We start from the raw sequence: 12798 nt of genomic DNA on the forward strand, positions 1-12798 counted from the left end.
CAAACATCATTTCTGTGTAGATTCACGATATTGTGACTCTTATGCCATTCGTACCTTTTTTCGGTTGGGGAACAACTAGGTCAAAATCGTAGATTACATCTTCTTCTGTTGTCTTGTACAACTGCATGTGCGGGATGACTCGCAAGGTGACCGAAGTAATGACAAGATAAAGCTCGCACAGCGCCAGACTGCGTTTGCAATCATTAGTATATAAGGCAGGCATCGACTGTTAGGTGGAATATGGAGGAAACGCTTACTTCATGCCCATGCATTGTCGGCTGCCGCGGGAGAACGAGAACATATACTTCTCGAGGCTATGGTTCTTATTCCCTTGCTCATCAATCCAGCGCTCGGGCAAGAATTCCATCGGTCGAGGAAATATATTCTCATCTGTGTTTGCTAGGAATGCGCTCATGCCGACTGGGGTCCCTTTGGGAACCACATACTGGACATCTCCCTCCTGGCTCCGGTACATTAGATCCTCTTCGCGAGCAGTTCTTGGCGACCGAGCAGACGTGCCATGCGAAAGACGTAGGCCCTCATATACGACGCCATACAGATACGGGATCCTTTCGAGCGCGGTCCAGGAGAGGTTCTCGGGGTCAACGTTCGCGGTTTTGAGCTCGGCCTTTAACTTCTCCAGGGTATGGGGTTGTGAGAGGAGGTAGTAGGTCATATTCGACATTACTTTCTAATGTAGATAACAGTCCATGTGAGATATGGTACCTATGTTTCGATGGATTATGGGTTCAACTTACAGCTGTCGTCTCGGTTCCAGCTCCAATGAGTGAAAATGCTTCACCTGAAAGACGGTAAACGGTCTTTTCCGACTCGGGCAGATTTGAGTCCAGTAGTTCAGCAAACATTCTGCCCTTTGACCTGTTGTCCTTGACTTCTTGAATGCGGCGAGGGAGGACCTCAGCTGTTTCTCTCATGAACATCGCAATTTCATCCGTCATGAAGCGGGCAAGAGGGGGGGCAAAGTCAACAAGATTTCGAAACACAGGCATGAAGCGTAAAACAAAACAAGACCCCCCAAGGGCTCTAACGCTGTCTCTGAAGTTAGGAGTCCAATTTGGTTGTGTGAGGTACCCCGTCGGTTCTCCATAGGCGTACTGTGAAATAGCGTCTGCCGTGAAGCAGGCAAATGCATCATTGATGTCGAATGGGGGTTTGTTCTTCCAGGCGAGTAGCTTGTCACAAAGCTGCGTGGTTATGCTGGAGATTTCATTCTCAAACTTGAGCATCTGCGCCCTAGAAAAGAAACGACTGGCAGCAGTGCGCCGGATCCGATGCGTTTCATGCTCTACAGTTGCGAATGTGGAAAAGGACACTGGGCCGGCTACCGAGTTTACGTGGTGCTGCTGCTTATCTCGCACGCGGTTTCCACCAGCATAGATCTCGTCGGTAAACTCTGGGTCATTGCAGTGTAGCTCTTCGGGGTTGATTCGTACAATAGGTCCTGAACTTCTAGTTAATAAGATAGTTTGGCCGTCAACTCCAAGATAGAGGGTACATGGAAGCAGGAAATGAACCCCTCGACAACTACCCCGGGGCACAATGAAGAACTACTCCCCAGTACCACGAGACACTGTATCCCACTTTCAGGAGGGGAAGGGAGGTGAAAAGCAAAACCACACGGAATCATACCATATTTCTCATGCATGCGCTTGATCTCCCATGTATACCTCCCACCCTTAACAAAATCAAACCAAAACTCATAGAAGAACGACGCAGCCGCTAATTTTGGGCCCGGGAAACGATTAAGAGGGTGAAAAGAGGATATATTATACAGCGCGAGACCCGCTCGATAGGTGATCCAAAGGGCGAATATGCTAAAGATGTTAGCTGGAGTTAGGACAGTCGTAACACTTCGTGCCCATAGTGAGGAGGAGCCTTCGGATTCCATGTTTTCCTGGCAATAATGATTTGCGAAAGGGATCAGCAAGACAAAAGGAGGGGAGATAGATGTACATACAGTCGGGGCCCCGTTTCTACATGGTCCGAGTGGTGTGAGTTAACATACGGGACTGTACGTAGGTACGAGATACCTGGTTCTAGACAACGCTGTCCAATTTAGAACGTATTATCCCCTGTTGCCCTGCAATGAGCAAATAAATATCTCTTGGCATTTTGCTTTTCGTCCCCGTCGGTAACCCTACTCCTTGTCCAGGATGCCTATTTGTATCACAATCTCCGAGTTCATATGGGATTTCTTATAAACCTTGGTAGTACGAAACTGTCGATCAACACCTTAGGCCAGTATGGCTCTGTCATTTACCCGAGCCCTTGTTTACCGGCAGTCGGAAATGCCGCCTTGGTGTCAGACCAGCCCCTGAGCCTGGCTTTTCAGAGGAAGCCTCCGCCCGCAGCACCTGGTATAGACTGCGTCGTACACGTAGAGTACTAGGTGGGCGTGTAGAGGCGTAGTGCAGCGTACATTGGCGAGCCAATTAATACCCTACCTGCAAAGTATAACGTTGTAGTCTTACGGGTCAACGGTAACGGCGAACAAGGGGTTGCATTTAGCAAGGGCGTCGTAAGTATTAGGTACCAGGTACCTATACTTAGTCTTAGCGAGACAGCAGTGTGGTATGGAGTGTTATTTGTCTGCTAAGACATGTACTTCGTACGGTCGTACTACCACCTCCCCTAAACATTTGTGCTGTAACAGTGGCCTGCATTGTGCAGTGGATTGGCGCGGTGTAGGGGTCGATACAGTATGCTGCAGTGCTACTGCCGGTAGTGGCAAGTTCTACGAGTTGCCTAGATATATATGTAAAAGAGACGGTAGCTTGGGAAACTTGGAATTTTGTTCCTCCTCGACATTTTTTCCTCTTCCTCGACCTCATCATGGCGTCTAAATCCAACCTAGTACCAATCGTGCCAAGGATAAGAGGGGAAATCATCGCCCATAGTGTCGTCACCTTCCTCGTGTTGGTAGTCGTAGGCTTTCGACTTCTCGGCCGCGTTCGGGGAATCGGCCTAGGATGGGATGATGGTTTGGTGGTTCTCGGGACTGTTAGTAGCTATTCCAATTATCATTGTCTGGGGTTTCCCATAGCTGACTTGGATTGCAGCTTATGGCCATCGCATTGTTGGCCATGGAGGGCGTCTGTAGGTTATCCACCACTGGCTTATAAGTGACGTAGATTCAGTCTGCTCACTGTCTTATTATAGGGGCGACTCTAGGTGAGGGCCACGATTTAATACCTACGGAGCCATATTTCCCACAATGTAAGTCTCGGGTTCCATCGCTGTGTGGCCTCGGTTCTTGGAATACGATGAGTTGATTTGATTGCTAACGTGCCTATTATAAATGGCAGTGATGGCAAACACTCCTCAGATTCTCCAGGTACGACCCCGACCCCTTTGCAATCGCCACACTCTTACGGTCACTGACTCGATCGTGACAGATGCTCGTCGCCTTCACTTTGGTATATCTCCAAGCACTAGGAGCGATCAAGTGTAGCCTTCTGACCTTCTACCTACGCATGTTCCCAAGCCGAAAGATGCAACTCATCATCAAGTTTAGCATTGTGATGACGCTGGTTTGGCTTGTCGCCCATGACCTTGCCTTGATCTTTCTCTGCAAGCCTGTGCAATACCAGTGGGACCTGACGATACCTGCTGACCAGAATCCAACTTGTGGGGACGCACTGAGCCTCTATACCAGTGTGGTGACTACGAACATTTTCTCAGACTTCTGGATCATGGGCCTACCTATGTACTCCATTTGGCACTTGAAAATGCGGACTGGAGAAAAGATTGCTCTGACCGTCTGTTTCCTCCTTGGCCTTGGGTGAGTACCTGGTTCAACTCTACACGTAACTGAGACCATCAAAGCTAATATATAACCTCGTGTAAAAGAACCGTGGCACTGAGCACTGCACGTCTAGTAAACCTTTACAGTATCCGTCTATCAACAAACCTGACTGGGACTATGGACACGGCGGTTTTACTAGGCATCTTAGAAATCAACTTTGGAATCCTTGCTGTCAGGCAAGTGCCCACCATCACTCCCTACTCCGCTGCCCTAATATCTCTGATAAGAAAATCGCTAACGTCGTTTGTTGCAACAGTATTCCGCTGCTCCGCCCATTTTATAGGCGGTACAAGCAGAAGATGACATCGTCCCGGCTGAACGAGGGGACCGGTGATCAATTCAAGGATAGCGAGGCCACAGCCGGCTCCAGAAATAAATCTGCTGGTAACAAAATGGGTGGATCCGCGAGATCATATGGAGCTGCAACCCTAGTTGACGACACATGGGAATTGAATAACTACACACCGGGCGGCGCCAACAACGGCAAGAAGCAATTATATGAAGATACAGCGGAATCTCTTGACGACCGTGGTTCAGAGAAGAGATTAACATCTCCAAACTTCCCGCCTCCTTCCCAGATTGCTGTCCGAACTGATTGGACTGTTTCAAGGGCTTGAATAAGATCTCCGCAGGAAATTTCAGGAAGGCTGTGTAGTACGTAAGGCGCGTGGTATCAAAAAAGTATTTAATTTTTCATGCTATAGGAGGGAGGTCTTGTTGACTCTTTTATGTGACAATTTAGGCTAGCGGCGTTAATCATTCGCTGATGTTTTGGCGCAATGATAAATCTTTTATCACAGACTCGATGATGCTCCAACGGGGAGCATCGGTTTGTTTTTATTGCTATTTACTGTATAGGAGGGTGGCGTTTGTTATATTATAGATACCGAGTCTTAAGCCAGTATCCTTTTTACAATTCTAGGAGCCACAGAGAAGAATTGAACCACTGTACAACCCATTTTTTGTACCCCAGCTGTTTAGTATTTTGTAGATATTGTATTTTGTGCACTTCTATGAGATATTCGATTTGGGGGCAGAGGTGAAGCCCAGATTCTGTGAAGCCTTTCTGCCCTCCTTCTGTTATCTCCTCCTTCCTTCTAAGTTGGGATAGAGCGCCTCACCACGCTCTCTCGTGCCCCTTTTATGAACTCGACTAGAGTTGGAATATGAGAGGCAGCTTCTATTATCCCCCCTATACACATCTAGATGTGTATAAGAGACAGAGGCTATCTTCTAAGATAATCTCTCTTCACTCCTCGAGGGGGGTACCCCCCCACGAGCTCAAGTCGTCCGAAGGCCAACTCAGAACCCAAGAACTTAGGGCATTCAATTGGGTTGGGAATCGGCTTGTTCACGAAATCGTGAACAACGTATCAGAATCTATGAAATGTACCGAGAGGGCGTTAACTGGAGCAAGGCAGAAAGGCTCACTATCGCATCTATAATCTTGAAAATATCGCCATTGGCTGAAAGCGACGAGGATATAATACCCGTAACCGAAAGATACCCCCCTATCCATTGCATAAAGCCAATTGACATTGCCAGGAGTGCGGGATATGATGTCCCTGCAAAGATGGAAAATCTCCACTTGATGCCAGATTTGCAGTTGAAAGAGACTTTGCAACGGGTCTCTCCGGTCGTTTGCAATTAATTAATGACCCGCCAGAAAATGAGCAATGTAAGGCTAAAGAGGAACCAGAAGTCTGAGCTCCGAAGTGCGGCGCGGGATCAGGGAAGTCCTTCCGAAGCCTGATCCTGGCTTAGAGTCCGAGCTTGAAAACGGCGTGATTTCTATCCCCGCATCCCTGAAATCATAACTGAAATCAGACGGCGAATTATGGAATCCGTGTCCGAAATTTGATAGCAAGGAATACTTGAGAGCTTGGTATGCACTCATCTTGCTTCTGTATTAATACTGTCGATCTTCAAGGCTTTGCCCTCCACTTGCTGTTATCTCCATCACGAAACATCTCAATTACGTGTCGAGGTAGCTATTTCGACTGTTCGTAGCTGTTGATGGCTGATCGATACCCAAGGGAGACCAGTAGACCGAGATGAGATTTACAGATATACCAATGGTCACATCTTAGTCGACGAAAAGTACCAGTGCGACCGCCGCCGGTATGTGAATTTTGATTTCGACAGGCTCTGGGAACTTGCTTCTTCCGTCGGCAAGTCGAAATGCGGTGTCAACTCAGTCGACAAGATGGAAGGTGGCTTTAGCAAGGCACTGCGGATGAGCAAGGAGGATGGAACAGAGGTTATAGCGAAGATACCGTTCCCAATTGCGGGACCCGCCTCGTCCACGACTGCGTGTGAAGTCGCAGTTATGAAATATGGTGTGTATGTGCCACTCCTCGGAGCCCTTTTCACCGCCTATGACCTAGAGCTTACTTTTATGTAGTAAAAAGCAATACATCGTTTCCCGTTCCAGAGATATTCGCGTGGAGCTCCGACGCTTCCAATCCTGTGGGCGCCGAATTCATTATTATGGAGAAAGCCCCTGGGGTGCAACTCTTCGAGGTGTGGGATGCTATGAAGGACAGCGCCAAGTTGGCCTTTATCAAACGGCTGACAATTTTTGGAAAGGCAGTTAGCATCTATTCAATTTCCCGCTTGTGGGAGTTTGTACCTCTCCGAGTCGTCCCACATCCCCGAGGACAAGCGAGTTACACTCCTCTTTGACATAGATACCTCTAGTTTGTACTGTGTCGGGCCATCAAGTGACACGTCTTGGATAGTCGATTATGGCGGGGGAACTATCGAGCATGATTTCAACCCAGGGCCTTGTAGGGATTTCCCAAATTTTGGTGACGAGCGGAAGAGCTAACTGCCTATTTAAGATAGGGCCTTCCCTCTCTTCGTACGGTGAGGAGATGCTTACAAAAAGAGAAATCTTCTGCATCCTGAATACGCCGAGGCACAATGCCAGTTTGATATATTATGGCACAGCCAGCGAACAAATTTCGCTCCTTCAGACGGCCGTCATGGCTATGAGATCGTTGGAGGTCTATCCACTGCTTGCAAGCAGCTCGCAGCCTCGCCTATGGCACACTGATCTCCATATGGGCAATATATTCGTCTCAGAGCAGGATCCTTCCCAAATCTTGTCATTTATCAACCGGCAGTCCGTCCAGGTCGCCCCCACATTCTCATAGGCGTGTTGGCCGGAATTTGTGACGCCTCCCAAGGACTATAAAACCGGATTTACTCAACTAGAATTGCTGGATGACTATGGCCAGCTAGGTCCGGAAGAACAGGAAATCGCGAAATACCAAGTGGGGCTTACCAACAGAACGAAGGCGTATGAAGTTAGCAACGTTATCAACGATCGAGTTCATCACGACGCTATGAATGTTCCTCCAGTGTTTTGATAACTATTCCTTCGCTGTGGTGAAACTTGGGAGGTTGGTTGTTTCACTCTGCGAGCGTGTCTAATCGAACTCTTCACATCCTGGGGGGATTTGAAACTGCCGGGCACCTGCCCATTCTCATTTCAAAAATACGAGCTATGTGCTTATGAGGACCAATTCAGGGATACACGAGATTTCGCGAAGGAGTATCTGAGCACAGATGACGAGGGTTGGATTTCTCCCGAACTCGACTTTGCTGAAATGCGGGTATGGACCGGGAATCTCCTCAACTTGTTCCTTGATCAAATGACTGGAGACAAATCTCTAGAAGAGACACGCAAGATGTTGCCATTCCTGGAAGAATCATAAGAGGCACTGATATTTGAATGCATCTATGCTCTACTGGACGCCATCCTGGCTGCTCTACCACACTGCGAAACATAGAGCGACCTAGGGCACAGCCCTAGAGCCAATGGAGATGGCATTGACGCTTCGGACCGATACTTAGGTAGGCGGTCCTACGGGTAGTTTCGTTCCTTGCGCTATGTAGGGCATTGTAGGCTAAGCGCCCGACCTTCTAGCGGTACGTACTTCGTTGAGGTTTGAAACACTGCAGCAGAGGAGGGGCTCTAAAAATGGATTCGCTGGTAGTTATTCTTAGGATAGATATGATATACGCTGCTGTAGCAACACGTTTCTGCTAGCTCAGGATGACAACATATTCTTGCGAGCTTTCTTCTAGTGCGCTAAATAGTTCAGTACAGTTAGGATTTGGTCAAGCATCGCCAGATATGCCGCCCGGAAAACTGCGGCGTACGATTCCGCCGCCAATGGGGAATTCCCATTGATAAGGGGGCTTGTAAACAGAAACACTGGAGCTCGTCTATTCCGGGACGTTCTTATTGAGCCTGACTGTCTCAAGTGTGCTGAAAGAATATCTGCGACTCCCCTCTAGCAGTCTGGGTTTCCTGAGCAGGTATAATCGAATTTGATGGGTAGAGGCTGCGCGTGAACGATGGTGAGGTGAGCCTGGTGAGGGGAAGGTGAGCAAAGCAGCGAGGGGTCACGTGGGCTGTATTCTGATAACACGCCGAAGTGGGTGGGTGGGTAAGGTAAATGAGTGAGTAGCAATCAGTAAGTACCGAGTAGAAGTGAGTAAGTGGCAGTGAGTGGGGATTCAGGTTAAACAACCACAGGAATTTAGAGGCTGAGAACGTCCCAGTCTGGCTTCAAAGGGCGAGGATCGGCGAGGAGTTGCTGCAGCAAGCCACCAACAAGCAAACACCAACTGCAGGCGGATCACTCGGTGAGGGGATCTCTGTTTGCTATTTCGGAGTCCTCGAGTGGTAGGTAAGGCAATTGAGATATTATCAATACCACGATTAAGAAGAGAGAGAGAGTGTGTGAAGATGGTGCTATTATAGGTACATGTACATGGTACGGTACATATGTACAGGACGGTATGATATGTCCCCGATAAGAGGTCATCGTGCTGCTCGTAGTGTGTGTGTCATTTGGCGCAGGCTGTTCGCCACGACTGCGACGGTTCACTGGTCCGCTTGGGCTGTTGCTGCTGTGGTGATATGGGAACATGGGAACGGGGCCCTTGGGTTATGCCGGCACCGCAGCCACAACGGCAACTACCAATCATGCCAGCGGGCGTGGCTGTGGCTGGGGGATTGGGTTGGGACCGTTGGGTGGGCGGTGATTGACAGTGGTTGAGACGTGGATCTGGTACAAAGTGGCTGTAAGGGTTTTGAGGGTGCTGTGGGTGTCGGTACTTGGGTAGACAATAATAATAGTCAGGTATGCGTTTGTACTCTGTGCTCTGTGCTCTGTACCGTAATTATATTATTATATCCCCAGGTTACGTTGCCCACCTCCCTCTCCCTCCCCGGCAGTGGGGCGTGGATGCTTATCATCTATCGCTATCGGAACCCATGCGATAAGGGCGATTACAGTAGTGCTGGCCACGCAGCGTGGTGTGCTCCAGTCGTCTGTGTTAGGCGGCGTAGTGCCCTGTAGTGCCCTGTAGTGCCTGGGAGTGCCCTGTAGGTGCCCTGTGGCGGCCCCCTAACGTGCCTGTTGCGCCCAGTAGCACACAGCGTGCAGCGCCCCGTCTGCCAGCCTGAGTCGCCGTTAGTGGCTCCCCACTGGCTCTCCACGGGCTGTCTCGCCCCCTAATCCCTCCCACCAACACCGCTAGCACCACTAACCTAACCCCCCCCCGATCTCCCCTCTTTGCTCTTGTCTCACTCACCACCTCACCACCTCACCATCTTCGCAGTCCTCCGTCGTTCTTCATCCAACATCTTCGCCGTCACCGCCGAGTCCAGGTCTACTACAGCTGTAATTCCATCCCCAACTCCCCTCAAAGCTCGCCCCCGAAACCTACGGACTATACGCCATGCTCCCCTCTCCACCCAGAGTTTAAACACCAGCCATTTGCTGCATTGGCATCTGCAGGCATTAGCATCCTTCCACATCATCATCCCCCCCTCTCAACAACTTGTACAGTACAGCACAGTATATTTTAGCTATTCGCAAGCAGCATCATCACAATCGTCATACGGCCTCCTCTCCGTATCAACCTATATATCTATCCTCGGCCAGAGCCCCCTCCGCAGCGCCGTCCCGTCCCAACTATTCTCCTCCTACATGCCGCGCGCCCTGGCACATCACCATATTTGCTAGCTAGGGCCATTTTTGCGTAGCATTGCTCGTGCCCTCCCCCCTCCCAAAATCAAAATCAATCATGACGACCGTCGTCCTGCCACGTCCGATCCCTTCTACACATATGCACTCAACGACACCGACCCTCACGCTTGAAACCCTTAATAGTCCTCCCCCAGATTACCGCGCCGGTAGATCGCTACCCGTCTTCCCTCCCGTTCCGCTCCCGACCGAGAAACCAGACTCTCCTCCCCAATCCCCTCCGACGAAAGAGAACGAGCTGGTGCCATGTTCCCTCCTGCATCCACCCCACAACTACATAGCGCGAGTCCTGGGGCCAGCTTCTTTGCACGTTTATGAGATTGATGCTGCCGGTGTAGCTGCTGCTCTCGATCACAGCGCCCGCCAGCCACTGCCAGACCCCTCCTTGGTCTTCCCTTGGTTTCACGGCCTCCATCCATGCAATCATATTCAGCAGGCTTTCTTTATTGCGCGGCGGCGGAATCTACGTCGGACGCCACAATGTTTGCGGGGCATCACAATTGTCAAGGCTGGTGGGGATTTGGGGCGTGCCAGGCTAAAAGGTGCAATTGCCCCCGAGGAGTTCCTTCTTCAAAGTGTAGAAGGGACGACCTTTTCCGAGGTTGATCCCAAGGAAGGCTTTTCGGTGCGCAACTTCCAGATCCAAGCTGCAAAATCGGCCATGGTCTCCGATATCATTGTATATGGAGATGATCCGTTGGCTGTGCAGGCGTTGGCGACGGATGTAGCCGCAGCCCAACAGGCCTGGAGAGACGTACACGAAGAAAAGGGGCAGGATATCCCCCAGTACAATACCTTCATCTGTACCAGTCCTTTTACGGAGTTTGAGGAGAACCATGCCGATATAGTAGCCACGGATGCTAGAGGTCAGCTAACTGGGAAAGTCCTCGACTTCTTCCACCAGGAAAGAGTCGAGATGTGTACGATGACGAGAGCATCAGAAATAGATCACAATGTATGGCTGGGCCCTACTCCCGACCCTGCCATAGACCCGTCCTTGCTAGAAGCGGAGGATCAATTCGACATTCTCATTGAGTGTAGCGATTTGGGTCGTCTGAATGTGGCTGTTTTACAGGCAATCGCAGAAAACACAGCTGAGGAGGAGAGGCCGATCCATATTGAATTCCCCTCCTCAGGGAGCATGATGCCACCCACATGGTCACATGCTGAAGCAGACGGGATTTTAGAGACCTGCAAATGGCTCTATAACCTATCTCATGGGACCATACCCCTCACATCTAGCAACCAAGAGACGGCCGATGCGGAGGGAGATTCTCCCATGCCATCACTGGAAACACCGCCTCTCCAAGCACGAGAGAGGAAAATACTCATCCACTGCGCTGATGGCTACACGGAGTCTACCCTCCTCGGTCTCGCATATTTCACGTACGCTACTGGGCTGCCGGTTCCTACCGCCTGGCTAGAACTTCACATGTCTAAACGTCGGAACTTCTTTGCCTACCCATCTGATGTGGCACTTCTGGCGTCCATCGCTCCGCGTCTACTTTCGGAATCGCCCGTCCACGCTGAAAAGTCCCTCTCTGATATCACAGAACTCGCAAAGCAGGAGCCGGAATGGATCAGAAATATCGATGGCTCCCTACCATCTCGGGTAACTGATTACATGTACTTAGGTAACCTGGGCCATGCCAATAATCCTGACCTGCTAAAGCAAATGGGAATAAGGCAAATTTTAAGCGTGGGCGAGACCGCTTCATGGAAGGACGGGGAGCTGGAATCCTGGGGTAAAGATAATGTGATGAATATTCAGCGAGTGCAAGACAATGGAGTTGACCCGCTCAGCGACGAATTTGAGAGGTGTTTAGAGTTTATTGGTATGTGCAAATTCCACTCCCTCGACATCCTCCCTCCCAGATCGTTACTAACCTAGGCAAACAGATCGAGGAAGAGCGCAAAACACTGCAACATTAGTCCACTGCCGTGTCGGCGTCTCCCGCTCTGCAACAATATGCATCGCCGAAGTCATGAGATCCCTAAACCTTTCCTTCCCGCGCGCATACTGTTTCGTCCGCGCTCGACGCCTCAACGTTATAATCCAACCCCATCTCCGCTTCTCCTACGAACTCCTCAAATGGGAAGAGAAACTCCGAGGCGGAACCCAAAACGGCAGCCGTTTCAAGAGGGAACTCGAGTGGCCTGAGATTGCCCGCGAAGTCGCTGCTATGAATAAACCTTATGCGCGATCATAATTCTTGCCTTTTTTATTTAATTTTCTTTTCTTTTCTGACGAGCGAGTTGAGTGAAAGGAATATTTATGATTTATGAGGTTTATGATACGGATCTATCTGGCATTCGTTTTTTGGATATTTATGTTTATTCGCCACGAGAGTTTATTTATTTATTTATCATTCGACCGTTGGACGTGCGTGGGATGGATGAATGGAAAGGTGTTTGGGCTCAGGTAGCCCCATTGATATAAGGACGCTATTTACGATTATTCGGATGTTTATCCTGGACCCGGCCCCCCATTTCCCGGATCAAAGTTTCTTTTTTTTGGGGGGGATTCGAAATAGTTTTTGTATATGCCCCTTTCCTTCTTGGATCAAGGAAACTGGGACAGAACCTTTTACGGATTGAGATTTATCTTTGTCTTTTGGGGCACGATGAATGAATTGCCTGATTTGAATGTTTGTTGGTGGATTTTAAAGCCTAGCTGGCTACGCTGGCTGTTCGGCGTAAGGAACGGGCTTGTTTGGTATGGGTATACTCGTACGGGATGAATTTATGCTTCGGATGGGGATTACCTTGGGGCGCTTTCTCGTATATATAGGCGAAGTTAAGAACAACTACCTACGGTATTACTTACTTACCTACCTATCTACCTACCAGTCGTTTCTAAAAGTGGGAAATATAAAAAGCACATCTGGATATTTTGGGATCCTA

The 12798-nt window shown here is 49.6% G+C and overlaps 4 protein-coding genes across 4 annotated transcripts; 3 read left to right on the plus strand and 1 right to left on the minus strand.

The window, feature by feature from the left end:
* Window positions 1–22: 22 nt before the first annotated feature.
* BP5553_04796 (Uncharacterized protein) lies at window positions 23–1909 on the minus strand (the record flags this gene model as incomplete). Its single annotated transcript, XM_032013419.1, has 4 exons — window positions 23–188; window positions 258–691; window positions 759–1462; window positions 1651–1909. The coding sequence occupies 4 exons, from the start codon at window positions 1907–1909 to the stop codon at window positions 23–25; spliced, it is 1563 nt and encodes a 520-aa protein (XP_031870019.1).
* A 944-nt stretch (window positions 1910–2853) lies between these two features.
* Window positions 2854–4443, plus strand: BP5553_04797 (uncharacterized protein; the record flags this gene model as incomplete). The annotated part of the gene is made up of 6 exons (XM_032013420.1): window positions 2854–3021; window positions 3081–3117; window positions 3181–3237; window positions 3327–3355; window positions 3417–3802; window positions 4110–4443. The coding sequence occupies 6 exons, from the start codon at window positions 2854–2856 to the stop codon at window positions 4441–4443; spliced, it is 1011 nt and encodes a 336-aa protein (XP_031870020.1).
* A 1589-nt stretch (window positions 4444–6032) lies between these two features.
* On the plus strand, window positions 6033–6511 carry BP5553_04798 (uncharacterized protein; the record flags this gene model as incomplete). Its single annotated transcript, XM_032013421.1, has 2 exons — window positions 6033–6165; window positions 6231–6511. The coding sequence occupies 2 exons, from the start codon at window positions 6033–6035 to the stop codon at window positions 6509–6511; spliced, it is 414 nt and encodes a 137-aa protein (XP_031870021.1).
* Window positions 6512–9934: 3423 nt separating this feature from the next.
* BP5553_04799 (Uncharacterized protein) lies at window positions 9935–12104 on the plus strand (the record flags this gene model as incomplete). Its single annotated transcript, XM_032013422.1, has 2 exons — window positions 9935–11729; window positions 11794–12104. 2 exons carry the CDS (start codon window positions 9935–9937, stop codon window positions 12102–12104), a joined length of 2106 nt encoding a protein of 701 aa, XP_031870022.1.
* Window positions 12105–12798: the final 694 nt, after the last annotated feature.

The sequence above is a fragment of the Venustampulla echinocandica genome (genome assembly GCF_003357145.1).
Source record: "Venustampulla echinocandica strain BP 5553 chromosome Unknown scaffold_2, whole genome shotgun sequence".
Lineage (NCBI taxonomy): Eukaryota > Fungi > Ascomycota > Leotiomycetes > Helotiales > Pleuroascaceae > Venustampulla > Venustampulla echinocandica.